Source organism: Prionailurus viverrinus, chromosome C2 (genome assembly GCF_022837055.1).
Source record: "Prionailurus viverrinus isolate Anna chromosome C2, UM_Priviv_1.0, whole genome shotgun sequence".
NCBI lineage: Eukaryota > Metazoa > Chordata > Mammalia > Carnivora > Felidae > Prionailurus > Prionailurus viverrinus.
Genome location: NC_062569.1, coordinates 114,408,160 through 114,429,061, shown reverse-complemented (window position 1 = coordinate 114,429,061; position 20,902 = coordinate 114,408,160). Strand labels below are relative to the sequence as shown.

General features: G+C 35.1%; 1 protein-coding gene across 2 annotated transcripts in view; it reads left to right on the top strand.

Moving 5' to 3' along the window:
* EPHA6 (EPH receptor A6) overlaps nucleotides 1-20,902 on the top strand; it is an 880,333-nt gene that overhangs the window by 379,368 nt on the left and 480,063 nt on the right. For both annotated transcript variants that reach the window (XM_047875260.1, XM_047875259.1), the window contains exons 4-5: nucleotides 1,190-1,345; nucleotides 18,573-18,908. In XM_047875260.1, coding sequence (XP_047731216.1) covers nucleotides 1,190-1,345; nucleotides 18,573-18,908 — 492 coding nt within the window. The remainder of the gene's footprint in view (nucleotides 1-1,189; nucleotides 1,346-18,572; nucleotides 18,909-20,902) is intronic.

Below are 20,902 nucleotides of genomic sequence, written 5' to 3'. Positions count from 1 at the left end.
TTTTTTTTTAAATTTACTTATTTGAGGGCACCTGGGTGGCTCAGTCGGTTGAGCGTCTGACTTTAGCTCAGGTCATGATCTCACAGTCGGTGAGTTCGAGCCCCACATTGGGCTCTGTGCTGACAGCTTGGAGCCTCGAGCCTGCTTCACATTCTGGGTCTCCCGTCTCTCGGCCCCTCCCCTGCTTGTGCTCTGTCTCTCTCTGTCTCTCAATAATAAATAAATGTAAAAAAAAAAATTTTTAATTTACTCATTTGGTTACATTTTCATGGTTCTTGCCATATGTGTATAGTACATATACTTTATTTACTTAATATTTTGTCTACCTACTTTTGAAATTAGTTCAAAATTTTTAAATGAATGTATTTCAGTATAATAAACAGAAAAAAATTTTGCCATAAAAAATAAAAACAAACATGGGGCGCCTGGGTGGCTCAGTCGGTTAAGCGTCTGACTTCGGCTCAGGTCATGATCTCACAGTTCGTGGGTTCGAGCCCCACATCGGGCTCTGTGCTGACAGCTCAGAGCCTGGAGCCTGCTTCACATTCTGTGCCTCCCTCTCTCTCTCTGCCCCTTACCTGCTCATGCTGTGTCTTTCTGTCTCAAAAATAAATAAACATTAAAAAAAATAAAAAAAATAAAAACAAACATGATAAAAATAAAACAATGTTATCAAACTATAGGTAGATCTTGCTAAACTCTGAACATAAGGCCAGCTTTCCTTTTGTTAAAAAAATAAAAAGCACCGATAGGGCACGTGTTAAGATCTACCAGCACCACACTAGGACTTTTTCCTTTAATACTCAGAAGGACTGAAGAAGAAACAGAATGCAAATACATTTTAAACAGTGTGATTCAATGTTATTTAGTGCTATCCCTGAGAACTACACAAAATCATTTCCCTTACTGCCAGTTTAAGGGCATCCCTGTGCTCTGGTAGACAATTTATTTTGTATATGTTTGTTTCGGGTATGCTTTCTAAAATTAGCATCCTGAGCTGAAATGTGAAGTTACCATTATATTACTAATTTTGAATAACTAATTTCATTAAATGTTGCCATATATTGACTCTTCTGTATATGTGTGACCCAGAACTCTGCGATTAAAGTGTGTATAAATTAAAGTATGTTGTACATGTGCAAATGAACTCTAGAAATAATAACAAAAATTATTTTTCCTGTTTTTACAGCTTGCAGACCAGGATTCTATAAAGCATTTGCTGGGAACACAAAATGTTCTAAGTGCCCTCCACACAGTTTAACTTACATGGAAGCAACTTCTGTCTGTCAGTGTGAAAAAGGTTACTTCCGAGCTGAAAAAGACCCACCTTCCATGGCATGTACCAGTAAGTCTACACATTTTGCATTTGGAAATCCTGTTTTCAATCCTTTTGGTCCCTTTATTCTAAATTGTTTTTTAAAAAGATATACAAAATCCTGTAGCAACAGTGTTTTTTGTCTTTGATAGCAATGAAGAAGAAAGTTTCTCTTTCTTCTCAGCATAATTGCTTTTCATCTGCCTGCAAAGAAAGTGTTTATTCCTCAGAATTCACGTTGACCCATGACATGCAAATCCCAGTGCTGGTCTGAGACCCTGAAAATTTTCCCGAACCTTAGTCTGTCCTTAGGAGGTTAAAGCAGTTTAAGGCTACCCAAGAATTTATAAGCAAAACTTGTTCTTTGCTTCACCCTTATCCATTTTAAGGCACATCAGTTTAGGACCATCAAGTTTACTATGTGTGTTGGGGAGCGGTGGGGCTTTCAGACAGAACTTTTAAAGTCATTGTGCTATTGTTTTGCAGAAAAGTTCTAGTTTTCCTTGACATTTGTCTTTAAGGGAAGGTATTTTTGGTTTGTCTACATTTCACCTCTCACATTCTCTCCAGTTTTGGGGTTGAAACCAATAGAATATTAAATTTAAATGTGAAGGTTATTTTAATGCATGCACTGAGAGTTTTAAATTATTTGTACTCTTTTATTATAAAGTATTGTGAAATATAGTTTACATTTAAAAAGTAAAATGAAGCCTATTAATGCATTGCTAAGCTATGCAAAAGTAAAATGTCACCTCTTAGATAGCTATAAAAGTCTTGTTAAATACATAAATAAGATATTATAGTGAAAATTTGCCCTTCTGTTTGATGAATTGGTGCCAAACTATTGCTTATCTTATGCAATTCCATAAAGGCAAAAATAGATTGAGAATTATATAATGTTAAATATCCCTTAGAGACGATGGTGATGTCCCATTTCTTTTAACTGATGCAGTTTGTAGATTTATCTTCATTACTACAGACTTCAATATAAAATATTTGTATAGAACCCATTTAATAAAAATGTAACACATTCATTAGCAGATGTAAATTTTGCCTTCTGATTGTGAATACTGAGTGACCATTTTCTTCAGAAAATTGTAGCCTGGGAGATTACTACTTGGCATTTTTTCATTGGAATATATTTTAACTTAATAAATAGGAAGAGGAAAATTCAAAATATATTTTTCTTATCTAATTATGGAAATAGTTTTTAGTAGGAAAATCTTGCTGTTACTATACACAAAAAACCTCCTTGCATGGTTACTGTATATTATTATATTGTGGACAGCATACTTCAACTTAGGTAAATGGTGGTATTTCATATGGGTACAGTACTGCTAGGCAAGTATTTCTCAAAACCTGTATTGGAAACTGCGTGGAACTTTGTAGGTGAGTGATAGAGGATAATTTTTCTTTTTATTCTTAGGAGGCCATAAATAGACAATTGACAAATTGAAGGAATACCCTTCAGTAAGGTAGCAGGGTAGACTTGCAGTTCTTTGGAGTCAGAGTCTGGTTAAAGAAATAAATATTGGATGCAACATGGTCTATGAAGCTGATAAACAAGTCAGTCATTGAATCAGAGATGTGTACTTATCAGCTTTGTGTTTATGTTTTTAAGGGTTATTTCTTTTAAAGATATTTCCTTTTTTATCCTTGGTATATAAATTATGTTTATATGTTTTTCTTTTTTTATCTTTTGTATGTTTTAATTTCATTTTAATCAGTAGATATCATTTGCCAGGGAACTGTAATTGTCTGATCTTTTGCCATCTTTATTAATGTCTTGTTCATGATGGATTTATTTCATTTCATTTCATTTCATTTCATTTCATTTCATTTCATTTCATTTCAATTCCAGTATAGTTAACGTACAGTGTTACATTAGTTTTAGGGGTGCAATATAGTGATTCCACAATGCCATACATCCCCCGGCGCTCATTGTGACAATGCTAGTCACAGCTATCCAAGCAGAAGCAGAGAAAGGTTTGATACTGGTTATTGTTGGGCAGAGTTTTAGAGAATGGCATAGAGGTTGGCATCAAAAATTGAAAGAGAAGACCCTCCTAAAAGAGGTGAAAGCTTTAGTCAGATCTCCCTAGTCAAGCCCTAGGAGGCTCCCCTCTCAAGGCTTTTCTGTGTTACTTCCTTAAGGACTTATGTGTGATGTTATAACAAAGACCTAGCATAGTGTATTTAAGCTCACCATCTTTGAGTCAAATTATCTGTGCATGATTCTCGGTGTTGGTACTTTGTGACTATGTAACCTTGGGCAAATTCTCTTTGCCTCAGTTATCTCGTGCATAGTGATAATAACAGTACTGTTATTAATAACAGTATGTAACTCATTCTGTAGTTACAATGATTAAATAAGTTAATAGCTGAAAAGTGCTAAGAATAATACCTAGCACATAGTAGGTGCTACGTACATGTTTGTTTAGCACAGAAAGCTGTTCTTTTACAATTCATTTTGAAATAGGTTTTGATCAGCTAGTATTCAAACTATTACACAGTTTATGGTTGATACTACTATACTAGGCTCATGGATTCCATCATCTGCATTCCTACAAATTTAAAATATGTATATACTGAATTCTTGACCTTTTCACAAAATACATTAAGTCCTGTACCTCCATTGCCTATCTAATAGGCAGGTTTTCTGAAATACAGTCTGACTAGGGTGAGAGACACTAACAGTTATTACAATATATACAGAAAAGGTAAGGCGCATAAACTCCAAAGTATCATTACTCCTAAATATCATAAACTTAGATTGTTAAGGAAGAAAAATCAGAAAATGACAAGGCAGGAGGTCATTGAACAATCAGACTTAAGAGGACCAGGATAAGTTCACTGAGATCTAGAACATTTGAGGCCAAGAATCAAGCAATCAGCCTTTCCTATCTTTCATTAATCACAAACAATAGCCACATTTTAATAGATAACTTGCTTTCTTAACTGCTATATCATGTATCTATGAATTAGACAGTCTTTATCACCTTTGTTCCAATAGTGTATTATCTAAACGGCAGAATTTGGGTTAGTTAAGCAGTCAGTGCCATCACTTTCTGGGGTTTTTGTCAGTCTTAGCATTTGAAACTGCATTCAGAGAATTTTTTAGGGATTTAAAAGGAGGCATATTTCCCCTTAGTATCAGAAGCATAGAGATTTTAAATGTATGAGTTTAAAAGAAAGTGAAGGACTGAAATGTTGGAAATGATAAACCAGGACATTTGGCTAGTAAATGGCCTACTAGGGAAAGATTTTATATATAGGTATAGTATGTGATCATATAATTGATATGATTTTAAGGACCGTAAGAAGTCTTCCACTGCTCCTTAGTGCCATCATCAAAACTGTAACAGCAACCCTTAAAAATGTAATTTCACCATTAAGAGTTTTTATGATTTCTTTGCATTTTCAATGTAGAGATAGGTATCTTTTTATTTCATAATCTTGAGACACATCATATATAAGATTTATTCACATAAAAAGTTGTATTAAGATTTTATTCTTTTAGAGCAGTTTGAGATTCACAACAAAACTAAGAGAAAATGTAGAAATTTCCCATAAACCTCCCTGCTCCCAGATATGCAAAGCATCCCCTATTATCAGCATCTTCTACCAAAATGGTACGTTTCTACAATTGATGAACCTACACTGACATATCCTAATCCCGTAAAGTCTACAGTTTACATTAGAGTTCACTCTTGGTGTCATACATTCCATGGGTTTGGAAAAATGTGTAAGGGCATGTATCCATCATTGAAGTATCTTACAGACTATTTTCAATGCCCTAAAACACCTCTGTGCCCCACCTATCCATACCTTCTACCCCCTAACTTCTGCATACCACTTATCTTTTTACTGTCTCCATACCTTTTGCCTTTTCCAGAATGTCATATAGTTGGAATCATACAGTATGGCTTCTTTCACTTAGTAATATGCATTTAAGATTCCTCCCTGTGTTCCATGGCCAGATAGCTCATTTCTTTTTAGTGCTGAATAATATTCCATTGTCTGGATGTGATATAGTTTACTTACTTATTTACTTCCTGCAGGACAACTTGATTGCTTCCCAGTTTTGACAGTTATGAATAAGCTGCTGTAAATGTGTATGTGGAGGTTTTTGTGTGGACATAAGTTTTCACTTTAGGGTAGATACTGAGGAGTGTGATTGCTGGGTTATATGGTAGGAGTATGTTTAATTTTGTTAAGAAACTACCAAACTACCATTTTGTATTCCTACCAATAAAGAATGAGAGTTCCTGATGCTCCACATCCTTGCCATCATTTGGTGATGTCAGTATTCTGGACTTTGACCATTTCTAATAGGTGTATAGTAGAATCTCATTGTTGTTTTAATTTGTATTTTTTCCCTGTTGATATGTAATGTGGAGCACCTTTTCATATGCTTTTCGTCATCCGTCTATCTTCTTTGAAGTGGTGTCCCCATAAACAAGTGGTTACAATGAAAAAAAATGATGCCTTATATTCAAAGTTAATTCTTCCAATGGTGGTGGGCAGGAGAGTGACCTGATCCTCAACCTATTGGACATGGCTATTGTAGTTTCCTTCTTTGCCATTTAGTTTCCACTAACTCCTTCCTCACAACCTATATTTGAATTTTTATCATTAAAAGAATACTCCAAGTCTAAAATTTTTTCTCCACAAAAAATATAATCTTGTTAAAGCAGGCTTTATTGGCTATGGTTACTTCTCCATTTTTTATTTGCTTTTTACTCTACTGTATTAAGATTTTTGCTCTTCACTCTAGGAGAGCAATCAGATTTTTTCCCTACCACTTCACATAAAGTATGTAAGAAAAATTCACCAATTATCTTTGCCATTTTGTTTAAGTAATGTTTTTGTCCTGCTATTCACGGTATTTTTTTTCTAATTTTTTCAACGTTTATTTATTTTTGGGACAGAGAGAGACAGAGCATGAACGGGGGAGGGTCAGAGAGAGAGGGAGACACAGAATCGGAAACAGGCTCCAGGCTCTGAGCCATCAGCCCAGAGCCTGACGCAGGGCTCGAACTCACGGACCGCGAGATCGTGACCTGGCTGAAGTTGGACGCTTAACTGACTGCGCCACCCAGGCGCCCCTATTCATGGTATTTAACTCTTGTTTGAAACTCTCTGTTTCCTTTTATTCTAGGACCTGTTCACCCTTCCAATTTTCTCACCATTGTATTTGTCACCATTGATAGTTTCTCTTCTTTTCCTTACCTGTTAAATGTTAATTTTCCTCATGTTCCTTTATTTGCTTTCCTATCTTTTCAATGTGCTCATTCTCATGACTTCAAATACTACCTTTAAATGGATGGTGCCTATATTTTTATTCATATCCTAGTCTTTTCTCCTAAGTCCAAAGTTGTCTAGCGAACTAATTGTGGGATTTGACAACCTATATGTCCTATAGAAACCTGCCCAAATGTCTGACCTTACATAATACCATATTCCCTTTGGTTATTGATCTCATGGTCCAAGATTCTGAGCTTGTTCTCATCCTTGGTTCCAGCAGTTTCTTTTACTTGAAATACTCTCCCTCAAAGTCTTCTTATGGCTGTTTTCTTTTTGCCATTCAGGCTCAAATACCAGCTCTTGGGACAAACACTTCCTGACCAACCGTTCAAAAATAGAATGCCTCCCAGTACTCTTTTTAATGTCACTTTTTTTTAAAGATTAAAAATTTTTTTTATTTATTTTTGAGAGAGAGAGAGAGAGAGAGAGAGAGAGAGAGAGAGAGAGAAAGCATGTGGGAGGGACAGAAAGAGAGGGAGAAGGAGAATCCCAAGCAGATTCTGTACCTTCAGCCCAGAACTTGATGTGGGGCTTGAACTTATGAACCATGAGATCGTGACCTGAGCCAAAATCAAGAGTCGGATGCTTAACCAACTGAGCCACCCAGGCTCCCCTGTGACTTTTTATTTTTTATGGATTATAACAGTCTTTGAAATTTCTGATTTATTTGTGCATTGCCTTCTTTGTTTATTGTTATTCTAGCCCCACTAGACTATAAGACCCATGAGATCACGGATGTTCTTTCTCTCCTATTCTCCAGCACTAATAATAGTATGTAGGCACTAGGCACTAGATTCTAAAATTTATTTAGAATTCATTTGTTTGTTGAAGGAGTAGACTAATAATTTCAAGCTCAACCTGCAAAAGTTAGTTGACTGCTTTGTCTCTCAGCCTTCTCATCCACCCCAGCTTTATGTCCTTGTCCTGGGGAATCCTCATCTGCCCATGCATCTAAACCAGAAAGCTTGGAATCATAATTCTTGCCCGGACTTTAACATGTCCTATCAAAGTTGTAGACACAAGTACTATCAGTTCTGCCTCTCAGCATTTCTTCAGTCCATTCCTTCCTGTTAGTTCCTGGCCCTATCCTTTTAGTTGAGGGCTTCAACTCACCCTTGGGCTAATTTAATAATATCCTGGCCAGTCCCCTTCCTTTAGTCTTCTATACCTCCAAATATTCCAAACTATTAGAAACAAAAATAAACCTTGATTGTATTACCACTTCCTCCTATGGTCTTTCAAAGCCCAACCTCCATTTGCCAAATTGTAAGTCAATCCAAGGACATTCAAAATCCTGGCCTGTTTTTCTCCATCTCTATTTTTTTTAATGTTTATTTATTCTTGAAAGAGAGAGAGAGAGAGAGAGAGAGAGAGAGAGAGAGCACGTGAGCACAAGCGGGGGAGGGGCAGAGAGAGAGGGAGACACAGAATCTGAAGCAGGCTCCAGACTCTGACTTGTCAGCACAGAGCCCAACGCAGGGTTCAAACTCACTAGCTGAGCCACGAGATCATGACCTGAGCTGAAGTCAGACGCTTAACAGACTGAGCCACCCAAGTGCTCCTCTCCCTCTCTAATTTTAACTATATTAGGATTTCTCAAACAGCCCTACTAACCAGTTATATCAGCAACATACTTGCATGCTTAGGCTTTCTTGATTTTTAAAAACTCCTTATGTCGTTTTTGCTTGAACTACAAAATACATAAAAGAAATTGTGAATAAGAAATTTAAAATGAAATACCAAAATGTTTTCTCTGAATTTTTAATCTACTTCATAAACCCTTAATTTTATTTCCCAGGTGACTAATTAATGTATATTCTGTACTTTGAAGGATGAACTGTGGAGGACACTTCTTCATGTCAGATCTTGGTCAATTAGGGCTGCCTTTGAGAGCAGTTGAGAGCATAGGAGATGCAGCTGCCTGCCAAGAAATCTGTTATCAAAATAACTATCTAAGGCTTTTCCAGGCCAGAAGGGAGAAGTACTCACTGAGGTTAAAGACACAAAGGAAAATAAGGAAAATAAGAATTACCAAGAAAGTACTTGTCCAGCAGGAAAGGCAGAGAGCATGAGGGGGTCAAGAGAAATGAAGTGAGGGTCTAATACATGGTTGCATGAAAAGTTAGACAAAATATAATTACACTGTCATAGCATTTTTACTTTGCTGTTTCTCTGTGTTTAAATCAATAGGATTTTTTAAAAGCTTCCAAACAGATGCTGGAAGATTACCACCTTCAGCAAACATTTGTGTTACCCAGTTAGAAAGGTTCAAAACGTAAAATGTAAATCATATATATATATATATATATATATATAGGTAATTCTAATTGACATCATTAAGGATTTCTCTGTTTTTTTCGTCTTCTAAATATGAATCAAGTATCTTAGGAGTAAACACAGTTTTTTCAAACTTCATTCTTAATATAAAGGCAAACTCCATGGTTTTGTGTCTTTGTATTTGACATACAGTGATGAGGATTGACATGAACTTACAAAAGTTGAATTTACTTTTGCTATAAGGCTAATATTAATATTGTAAAATCGCTTCTTTATTGCTGGAATAATCTGCAACTTTAAAAAGTAATTATCTCTCAGTGCGCCAGGGTGGCTCAGTTGGTTAAGCATCTGACTTCGGCTCAGGTCATGATCTCGCAGTTTGTGAGTTCCAGCCCCGCATCGGGCTCTGTGCTGACAGCTCAGAGCCTGGAGCCTGCTTCAGATTCTGTGTGTGTGTGTGTGTGTGTGTATGTCTCTCTCTTTGCCCCTCCCCTGTTCACGCTCCCTCTCTCTTGAAAATAAATATTAAAAAAATTTTTTTAAGTAATTATCTCTCATTCTTATTTTGAGAACAAGTAGTGTGTTGAGATGCAACAGGTGTTCTTCATTTGTGCTGCCCGTGTCCCCTACTTCTGGGTGGGTACAGGATTTCGCACCCAGGGACCCCCACTGTGCTTGCTTTCTCTTTATTTTTCCCATATCTTTCAGTTTTCTTCTTCTCTCTTTCCTAAGCATGTTTTGCATGGAGAAAACAATTCTGGTTCCTTGCTTTTCCACCTCACAAGTGAAATACAAAAGTGCAACTAATTGTTCAGGTGGCTCATTGTAAGCACAATGTAGGAAGCACAATCTGCAGACACTAGAATGGGAGAAGTTGCAAAGGTGGATTTTCTTACTTCTAGAAGGCTATGTTATATTCTTGTCTTACTATAGGAAATAGCTCTAACTCACTCAATGTCTTGCAATGGTATATTTTTAAAATTAAAATGATCCTTATATTATGGAATAAATACCTGTATGCAATGAATCCCACTTTCCCCAGTACTGATCACTGATGTAGGATATCTTTTGAGCTTCATAGAGTTTCCTAAATGCAGATACTTTAATCTTTATTTCTGTGGAGGTTCTTTTACCAAATCACCTGGGAGAGGTTCCTCTATAGAAAGAGATATTAAGTGGTCATTCTGCTGATGCTGGAGAATTGAGTTACCACTTGCTCTCAGGCCTCTAACAGTTGGAATCCAGAAAATATTGTACCATTCAGTATCATCTACTTGTACACAACAAACCAGTTACCAAGAAGCATCCATAATTGGAAAAGGAGCATTCATTATTATCTTCACAGTATTATGCATTTTGAGAAAGGTTATTAATTTGCTTTAATCTATTCATTTATTGTTTTATCTTCCCTCCCAAGTTATGACTGTACTTAGTCTTTTCATATTTCTCTTTTCTATTTCTAATGAGTGTTTAATTAAAAATAATTGACTCAAACACAGAAAAGGCTACATGTAGGTGTGCATAATTTTTTTTTATGGTATTAGGGAACTGGATGCTATTTTACTCAGAAGACACAAAGCCAGCCTTCTCATTATTTCATTTGTATTTTAGTGTGCTTTTATCATACATGTGGTTTTGCCATTTAACTCTTGACCTGTACAGCAATAATACATTTCTGTGATTCATACAATTAGTTATTCTATGGGTTTCCTTTTTTGTTTTTCTGAATTGATAAGGGTGGCCGATAACCATTTCTTGGAATTTTTCCCAGGTAAAATTATATCTGTGCTCTATAGCATAGAAATTTGGGGCCACAAGTGTTTACTTTTCAAATTCTTAAGTGTTTTAAGGAATTTAAAAGTTCTTAACAAATTTAAAATTTGAGAAGTTGTAAGTTCCTTCCCAATGGATAGAGACATGGGTGACTGCCCTTTTTGTTTATGGGTCTTTGTTAGTTAATCTCAGTTACTGTAACATAGTCCTTTCCTTCCACTTCTTTATTTTCAAGTTATATGAGTCTATCCTTCACCAATAACACCAGGATCTTGGAAAGATCATAACCTCAAACTTCCTATTCTCCAATATTTGTCAAAATTTGCACTATTTGAAAAATAATTATTGGAGGATTGCATAATGCCATGCATTCTATTTGTCCCCTTAGTAAAAGCACATGCTGCCTTTGGATCAGGCTAGACCAGGATAAACTTGTGTATAGTAATACAAATATTTCAGTGCAATATGTACCCTTGTTAAGTGTTAGTCACATCTTCTATAAATGGTGATGAATAACTACCTTTTGGGTTTATTGTGAGATGAATGAAATCATGTGAAGTAAGAAGTACACATCTTAGAACAAAATGAGTGCTCAAGATGCTGGCTATATTTTAAAAATTCATACCTATAAAAGTATAAAAGTGCTCATTTCTGCCTCAGGACCAATAGGAAAATGCCACAACTGGGTAACACCTAAATTGGAAACTGAAGGATGAGTAGGAATCTTCCACAGAACAAAGGACATAAAGGAATAGCATGTACGAAAGCATTGACATGCAGCAAAAGGGAGCAAGAGACGTGGTTATGAAGACACGTGGTGACAAGGTTGAGAGGTTTAGCTTTTATTCTGGAAGTGAGTGGTATTTGGCCGATAAGATTTTTGTCATTTGTTTCCTTTAATTGTGAGTTTTAGAAGTAATGGAGAATCTAAAAAGAATTATCTAAGTCACCATTCACAGTACTATGGAAATTTTAATGGATAGCAAGTCTTTTTTTCTCTCTTTTTGGTAAGTTTATTTATTTTGAGAGAGAGAGAGAGAGAGAGAGAGAGAGAGAATGTGCATGGGAGAGGGGCAGAGAGAGGAGAGAGAGAGAATCCTAAGCAGACTCCATGCTCAGCACAGAGCCTGATGCAGGGCTTGATCCCATGACTGTGAGATCATGACCTGAACCGAAATCAAGAGTCAACTGTTCAGCCAACTGACCTACCCAGGTGCCTCAATGGATAGCAAGTGTTAATTTTGAATGTCGATTTTGTTACTGAAGTAGGTGCAAACATATTGAAGAAAATGAAAATACGTGAAATACAAAGAATTTGAAGTGTACTCGCTGCTGTATTTTGAGCAATATTTATCTTCGAATTCTGTGTCTCCCTCTCTCTTCTCCTCCCCTGCTCATGCTCTCTCTCTCACCTTCAAAAATAAATAAAAACATTTAAAAAATGCTATAAGATAACATTATTCAAGAACCTGCCATCAGAATGCAATAGATTTCTAATTTGTATGTTTTGAAAATTTGTGTTTGGCAATACTCTGTAAGCAAAGCACTATAAGATACTTTTAATATCACATGTGTTTTTTACCTATAGGATGAATACATGTAGTAGAGTTAAAAAAATCTAAATATAAAAAGACCTAGGGATCATCCTACCATTAGTACACTGTATGACCTTGACATAATTATAGTACTTTCCTGGGCCTCATTGCTTTATCTGACTAAATTGATTTATCTTCCCTCCAATGAGGTTGAAGCTCCATGTTTGTGATTACTTACCATTTATTTCCAAATATGCAAACATTTTGTGAACAAAACTTAGAACACAAAGTGGCTTAGAGTAGGAAAAGACAGAATTCTGTTTACAGATACACTTATTAAATATATTTTTCAAAGATCATATAGGAAGGACATTAGATTAATAATATGGCTATAGATAAAAGTTAAAGTTAAGAGCAATAATTCAAAGAGTAAGATGGCTTTTAGAGTTTTAAATTATGTCCATATGCAAATCTGGCAACCTATATTGTAGTACATTATTAAAATACAGAAATGTACTTTTTCATATGAACTATTCCTATGTGTTTATCTTTCTTTGGTATATTTTACAGTTTACTCATTTGAAAAATTATTTACCTAGACATCTCTAGATGGTTCAATATATTTTTTAAATGTTCTTTTTGGCATAGATTAACATAGAACAATTTTTCTCTCCTTTCTAAACTCATAGATATAAAGAAATTCCCATTTATTAGGTGACTGTACTATTATATGCATTTTTTTGATGTTTATTTATGTTACAGAGAGAGAGAGAGAGAGAGAGAGAGAGAGAGAACAGGTGAGGGGCAGAGAGAGAAGGAGACATAGAATCCCAAGCAGGCTCCAAAATCTGAGCTGTCAGCACAGAGTCTAATGGGGGGCTCGAACTCATGGACCACAAGATCATGACCTGAACTGAAGTCAGATGCTCAACCGACTGAGCCACCTAGGTGCCCCTATTTTACTTTTTATTCAAATTCTAGTTAGTTAACATACAGTGTAATATTAGTTTCAATAGTAGAATTTTGTACACGTACAATACCTGGTGCTAATCACAGCAAGTGCCCTCCTTAATATCCATTTAACCCATCCTGCCACCCCACCCCCCAGAAACCCTCAGCTTATTCTCTATAGTTAAGAGTCTGTTTTATGATTTTTCTGTCTCTTTTTTCCCCCAGTCATCTGTTTTGTTTCCTAAATTCCACATATGAGTGAAATCATATATTTGTCTTTCTCTGACTGACTTATTTCACTTAGCATAATATGCTCTAGCTCCATCCTAATCATTGCAAATTGCAAGGTTTTATTCTTTTTGATGGCTGAGTAATATTTCATTGTGTATGTGTGAGTATATATATGTGATATATATTTATTATATCTATATCTATCTATATCTATGTGTATATATATGTGTGTGTGTATAGATATATATATATGTAGATATATATGTGTATATATGTATATATATGTGTGTATATATATATGTATATATACATATACATATATGTATATACATATATACATATATATATGTATATATACATATACATATATATGTATATACGTATATACATATATATATATGTATATATATATCTTCATGCATTCAACAGTCAGTGGACATTTGGGCTCTTTCCAGAATTTGGCTAGTGTTGATACTCCTGCTATAAACATTGGAGGGTGCATGTGTCCCTTTGAATCAGTATTTTTGTATCCTTTGGATAAATACCTAGTAGTGCAGTTTCTGGTTTGTAGGGTAGTTCTATTTTTAACTTTTTGAGGAACCTCCATATTAAATTATAGAGTGGCTGCACCAGTTTGCATTCCCACCAATATAATGTAAGAGGGTTGGTTCCCATTTTCCACATCCTTGCCAACACTTACTTCCTGTGTTAATTTTAGCCATTCCAACAGGTGTGAGGTGACATTTCATTGTAGTTTTTATTTGTATTTCCCTGATGATGAGTGATATTGAGCATCTTCTCATGTATCTGTTAGCCATTGAACGTCTTCTTTGGAAAAGTGTCTATTCGTGTCTTCTTCCCATTTCTTCACTGGATTATTTGTTTTTTGGGTGTTGAGTTTGATGAATTCTTTATAGATTTTGGATAGTAACCCTTTATCATATATGTCATTTGAAAATATCTTCCCCCATTCCATAGGTTGCTTCTTAGTTTTGTTGATTGTTTCCTTCACTGTGTAGGAGCTTTTTATCTTGATGGAGTCCCAATAGTCCCGTTTGCTTTTGTTTCCCTTGCCTCTGGAGACATATACTACTATATTCATGATAGTCATAAAATTAACAAACACATTTAAATTATTGCCAAGGAGTAACTTAACTCATAAAATATAGTTTAGTAAACAATAGCCTTCCATAACTTGATACTCTCAGTTATTTGGATCAAATTTTCATTGTTCTTAAGGTTAGAAAATGCATCTGCAAACACAACTAGCTATATCGTAGATGACTAATTAGTCTTGAGTCAATTTGAAAAAGATCCATGTTTATCTGTGAGTTACTGTATTTCTACAATTATAATCATGGTGTCTAAATCTATAGCAATTGATGTAGTAACTGAAATATGATCCTTAAGTTTGCTGTCCTTCAGTGTCAGCCTTTAAGAGTGTTCTGCAGAATGCTCGTATTCCTGTAGATGCTTCTTGGAAAATAAGGTTCTATGAATAAATGTTTAGAAATGTTGGATTCAACAAAGCAAAGCAAATTGTATTATTTTTTGTTTCAGTATCAGTCTACCAGAGGAGTCTTAATTTGAGAACTAAGTTCATTTTTTGTGTGACATCTCATGGGGCTAGAAATATTGAAAGGATATATTTTGGGAAATACAGTTCTATTTTTAAATTTTTTACATAAAATGAAATAAAACAAAAATCATAGCCCACCTGACCTTTGCTATTGAGAGGAAGATGGGGGCTGTAGACTCAGATGCTTTTCTGGGAATAGACCGTACTGCCACCAGGCTGTTTCATAAGTTGCTATTAAAATAACATTCCTTTATTCTTTAAATGTATCACGGGGGGGGGGGCGCCTGGGGGGCGCAGTCGGTTAAGCATCCGACTTCAGCCAGGTCACGATCTCGCAGTCCGTGAGTTCGAGCCCCGCATCAGGCTCTGGGCTGATGGCTCAGAGCCTGGAGCCTGTTTCCGATTCTGTGTCTCCCTCTCTCTCTTCCCCTCCCCTGTTCATGCTCTGTCTCTCTCTGTCCCAAAAATAAATAAACGTTGGAAAAAAAAATTTTAAATGTATCACAGGGGAACGCACACTGAAGCAAAAGATTAAAAGTATACTTGCTAGATACACTAGCAGAAGTAAAGCTGTAGTTTTATTGTAAGGTTTAATATACGATGGACTTGAAAAACAGCTAGTTGCAAATCAGAATAATTGTCCTTCTCTTATGAAGTCAATCTGGAGGGTGAAGTCTCTTCTTCTATGTGAATTACTTGTTTCCTTTAAAGAAAAAAAATCAACATAAGGAAATCCCTGAGAGTTTTCTATACAGATGTCTCCAAAAGGGTTATTGCACCAGGTTTTTTTTTCCAATGTCACATAATCTTTGTATAATTTATAAATGATAACAAAGCAATCAGGCCACATTCATAAAAGCCCAGTGACAGATAATTTGCTTGAATCTGAGGATTAGAATTAATTGTCTCTCTTTGTTCCAAGTTTTAAATCTTAGTAAATGATTCACTGCATGTCATTACAGCTTAATATTTGCATGAAATCACAGTTTAGCTGGCATAATTTAACAGCAATTAAAAAGCTATTTAATCGTCATGCAAATTGGTATGAGGGCCCTTGAGTAAGAAGGGTGTCTGCCTTTTTTTAAAAGTATCTCCAGGCGGACAGTTATATACTTGCAGACACCCATAACATAATTGATAACATTCTTCCTATTCATGAAAATATAAGTGAATAATAATTCATGTTTTCCATTATAAATAAGAGAAAAGAGCAACAATATGAATATGTCATTCTGTAGGAAGACCTTTTTATGATAATGATAATGAATCTTTATCTCCCAGGCCTAAGTCTAGGTTGGAGGCAAAAAGCAACATGTGTCCCTTTGCTGTAGTTTGTAATGCCTTCCATATTTTACTTTCTGAAGGCAGACGTTTCTGCAACTTTCTGGAACATGAAATGGCATAAAGCAAAGTATGCAGAAACCTTTTAGAAAAGCTAACCACCCCATTTCTAGGTCCGACTTTAGGTGATATACAAACAGATGGCTGAGGCCCCTACCCATCAGGTTGCTTTAATCAGGATCCAACAAAAAGAAAAAGGAAAATATAAAATAACAATTCTTAATATCTCAAACCCAACACATAGTCATGCACATTTATGAGTAATGTTATGCTACTGTAACACTGTATGACAGATCTTACTAATAAGTTCCCTATGCTTATTAAGACTATTCCCTACACTGCAACCAGAATGTTTTTTTAAAACACATTACCTCCATATGTTAAATCTGTAAGTCTGTTTCTGTTGTACATAGAAAAATGTCCAGACTCATTCTAATGACCCTAGAAGTTTTGTGTTATCCAACCCTTTCTTCTTCCCCTAAACTCACTTCTTGGGTCTCCTGGGTGTCTCAGTCAGTTAAGCATCTGATTTTGGCTCAGACCATGATCTTATGGTTCATGAGTTCAAGCCCCATGTCAGGCTGTCTGCTGTCAGCACAGAGCCTGCTTTGGATCCTCTATCCCTTCTCCCTCTGCCCCTCCCCCACTGGTTCTCTCTCCCTCTTAAAAACATACACACACACAAAAACAAACAAAAAGCAAAACCAAAAGTAAACTTAAAAAAAAAAACCCTCACTTCTTGCTTTTTCCTTTTGCATTCTAGCCACAGTGATTATCTTCCAGTTCCATGACTATTTTAAGATCTTTCTTGACTAAAGAACCTTCTACCCTTAGTATTCTCACTCCTCTGACATCTTCCTCACTAAGTCCATGAGGCTTTTTCAGAATGTTTCTCCAGATTAGTTCTCGTGATAATGTGTATTTCAGCTCCTTTCCTTTTGATTTTGCAATTGCACTTATTATAATTTGAATTTTATTATTGTTTATGTGTGTGTTTATCTGCCATTCACCTAAAATGTGAATGACAAAATCGGAATTATGTCTATTACATTCACACTGTAAGTCCAAGATCTAGCAGAGTGTCTGGGACACATAGTAGTCACTTGAAAATATTTATTTCATGAGTAATGACTGTATCTTGAAATCCAAAAGGAGCCTATCCCAAAACTTTAATCTCTTCCTGTGGAAAGAATGCTGTAGATAATTCCCTCCCATCATCTAAGCAAATTTTCTGGATAGCATAAATTTGAGGAATTGTTTTAGATTTCCTTTAAGCTAATTTTTTTCTAAAGAATGGCAGGAATGTTATTTCATTAGTTACTTATTCAATGAATTATTTTTAAAGTATTTATAAAAAGCATAGTCTCTTAGATAAAGGATTCTGTATTATTTCACATATAGTGTGGTGCCTGACACTGAACAGGCCATTGGTTAATGTTTGTACAATGAATAATACCAAACTGAGGTTTGAAGTACTCACATAAGTGTAAAAGTTTATTGACACAATTTTAAGAAAAGACTGGAGTAGTTAAAGGATATGAAGTACTCTATGAAGTGTGATCCATATGGAAAAATAGAGAGAAAAGAGTCTAATCACCATATCTTATGTATACCCTCCTTTATCCCATCCATATAATACTTTTATTCCATGAAATTGGCAAGGCCTTAGTAAAAGCCTTTCTGCTGCTTCCAACTTCTCTTTCTCTTCCTCTTCTTCCAAACTCTGTCTACCTAAAAACTATAATTTTTTTCTCAACCTACAAGAAATAGACCCTTAGGGATTGTCAAAGGTGATAAGTGGGAGTTTTATCTATATACCAAATATAGTATGAAGACTGAAAGACTGAAGACAGTATGTTTTGTATATGTATGTTATTATTTTTCAAACTTTGAAAATGGTGATATAATTATTAAGACGTAATTAAAATCATCACATAATTTAAATAATGTTTGCTTATTATATATTTCAGTAAACAAATTTTCAAAGTATAATTACCATATATTTTGGAGATCTTTGGCTTTGATATTAAATACTCATATTCATATATCAAAAAGTTAAGATATAGACCATCTTCACCCCTAAGATTCCTTTCTTACTAGACTTAATCAGATGTTTTTCACCATATTTCTTTATGGTTCCCATTAGAAGAAAGAGCTCAAACTAATATAAAAGACAAATGTTTATTGATTAAGTTTTCAAGGTAGCACCCTCTCATTCATTGTCCTACACATGTACATTTGTTTTTTAATTGCTTTTCTCTAGGGCCACCTTCAGCTCCTAGGAATGTGGCTTTTAACATCAATGAAACAGCCCTTATTTTGGAATGGAGCCCACCAAGTGACACAGGAGGGAGAAAAGATCTCACATACAGTGTAATCTGTAAGAAATGTGGCTTAGATACCAGCCAGTGTGAGGACTGTGGTGGAGGACTCCGCTTCATCCCAAGACATTCTGGCCTCATCAACAATTCCGTGATAGTACTTGACTTTGTGTCTCACGTGAATTACACCTTTGAAATAGAAGCCATGAATGGAGTTTCTGAGTTGAGTTTTTCTCCCAAGCCATTCACAGCTATTACAGTGACCACGGATCAAGATGGTAAGTTCCACTGCTGTTCTCTCTAAACAAACCCATAATTCCTTTTCGATGCATAATATCCCTGGTGGAATTATATTCACTGAGGTGCGGTTGTATACTCTATATGCCAAAGAAGTGATTTTCTGGTTGTTGTTCTTACTGCTTCCTAAGGTCCAGAAAGATATTTTTTATTAGTAAGGTTATTTAGTAACTTATTAGTAAGGTTAATTAGATATAAGGCTTCTCTCTAATGTTTATGCATTGCTTTTGATATAATCCTATACAAATACATCTTAATGAGCAAGTCCATATTAACTTACCAACAAACATCAGATAAAAAAAAATGTTGCTAAGTGAATTGAAATTTAGTTATTCCACTTATGGTACCATTTCTTTTCCATATCAAATAAAGCAAATAGTAAGAATTAATATTAATTATAATGCATATCTATGTTGTAAAAACATCACAGCTAACATGTTTAACTATTATCCACTCTGAAAAGAGCAAAAAAAAATATACAGAAATGAATCCAAATGCTGTTTTTAGGTACCATTTGTAAAAAAGTAGTTACATTGTCTTTTTTTAAAAATCCAATTGCTTTCAGTTAAATGCCCCCATCATAACACTATAGATTTTTACTGCAACATGGTTAGGCAGGAATACCCCTATGATTTTTATAAGTGTGTATTTTCTTTAACTCCCTCATAAACATGATTTATTGCAGTACATGACAGAGTAAAAGCATCAGAGATTTTAAAAACTCCCTTTGAAAAGCATTCATAAATTATGTGGACACACAAAGAATTGTCTCATAGCAGAAAGTATTGTTATATATGAGCATATACATATGAGACAATTTGTAAAGAAAGATAAAACTATTCTTACACATTGTATTTGTTGGCTAGCTCTGCTTTAACAAATGCCATAGACTATGTGGCTTAAACAACAGAAATTTATTTTCTTATAGTTCTAGAGTTTAGAAGTCCAAGAATAAGGTGTCAGCAAGGTTGATTTCATTCTGAAGCCTGTCTTCATTTTACCTTCATTACTACTTTGAAGGCCCTGTCTCCAAATACAGTTACGTTCTGAGGTACTGAGGTTAGAATTTCAACGTATGAATTTTGGACATGGGGGTACATTAAAGGCAGCAGATGGTGATATTTAAAATAGAAGTATATTGAAAGTGTTGAAATACTACTCAGCAACAAAAAAGAACAAATTATTGATACACATAGCTTAGATGAACTTTAAGCCAATCTCAAAAGGATGCATACTGTGTGATTCACTTATATAACATTCTTCAAATAACATAATTATAGACATGAGGAATAGATAAGTGGTAGCCAGAACTGGGATTTGGGAGAGAGGGATATGGCTATCGAGAGCAGGAGAGAGCTTTGATGATAATACAGTTACATATCTTTTGTGGTGGTAGTTACATTAAGCTACATATATGATAAGTTCATAGAGCTACATATACACAACATGCCCAGTGGATTTTACCAATGTCATTTTTCTGCGTTTGAATTTGTACCATAGTTATGCAAATAGTTAATACTGAGGAGGCCGAGTAAAGGGTGTATGAGACTTCACTGTACATATTTTTATGAAACTATAATTATTGTAAAACAAAAAGTTAAAAAAACATTGCTAAACCTGTAAAATGCACAGAAAGAAAACTTTAACATTTTACTAAGAATATTGTAGATGAATGTGACTTTTGTTTAAAGTATTACACATAAATTCCCATTGTCAATAATCTTCAGAAATGCATCTAATAAACAAAGCAAAGCCAAATAGTGTCATACAGTCATCATCTTTATATTTACCATGCAACTTTCCCCTTCATTTAGCAAATAGTTACACACCATAGAATTTGCTTTATGGCTATTAAAATGGAATTCCTATTTCCTCTTTTTTTCCCCTTCTTTCCCATAGTATCAGCAAAATCTTGTCAAAGTATCTTCAGGATAAAACAGATTAGGGTCTTCTGTTCCTCTCAGTATTAGCAGAT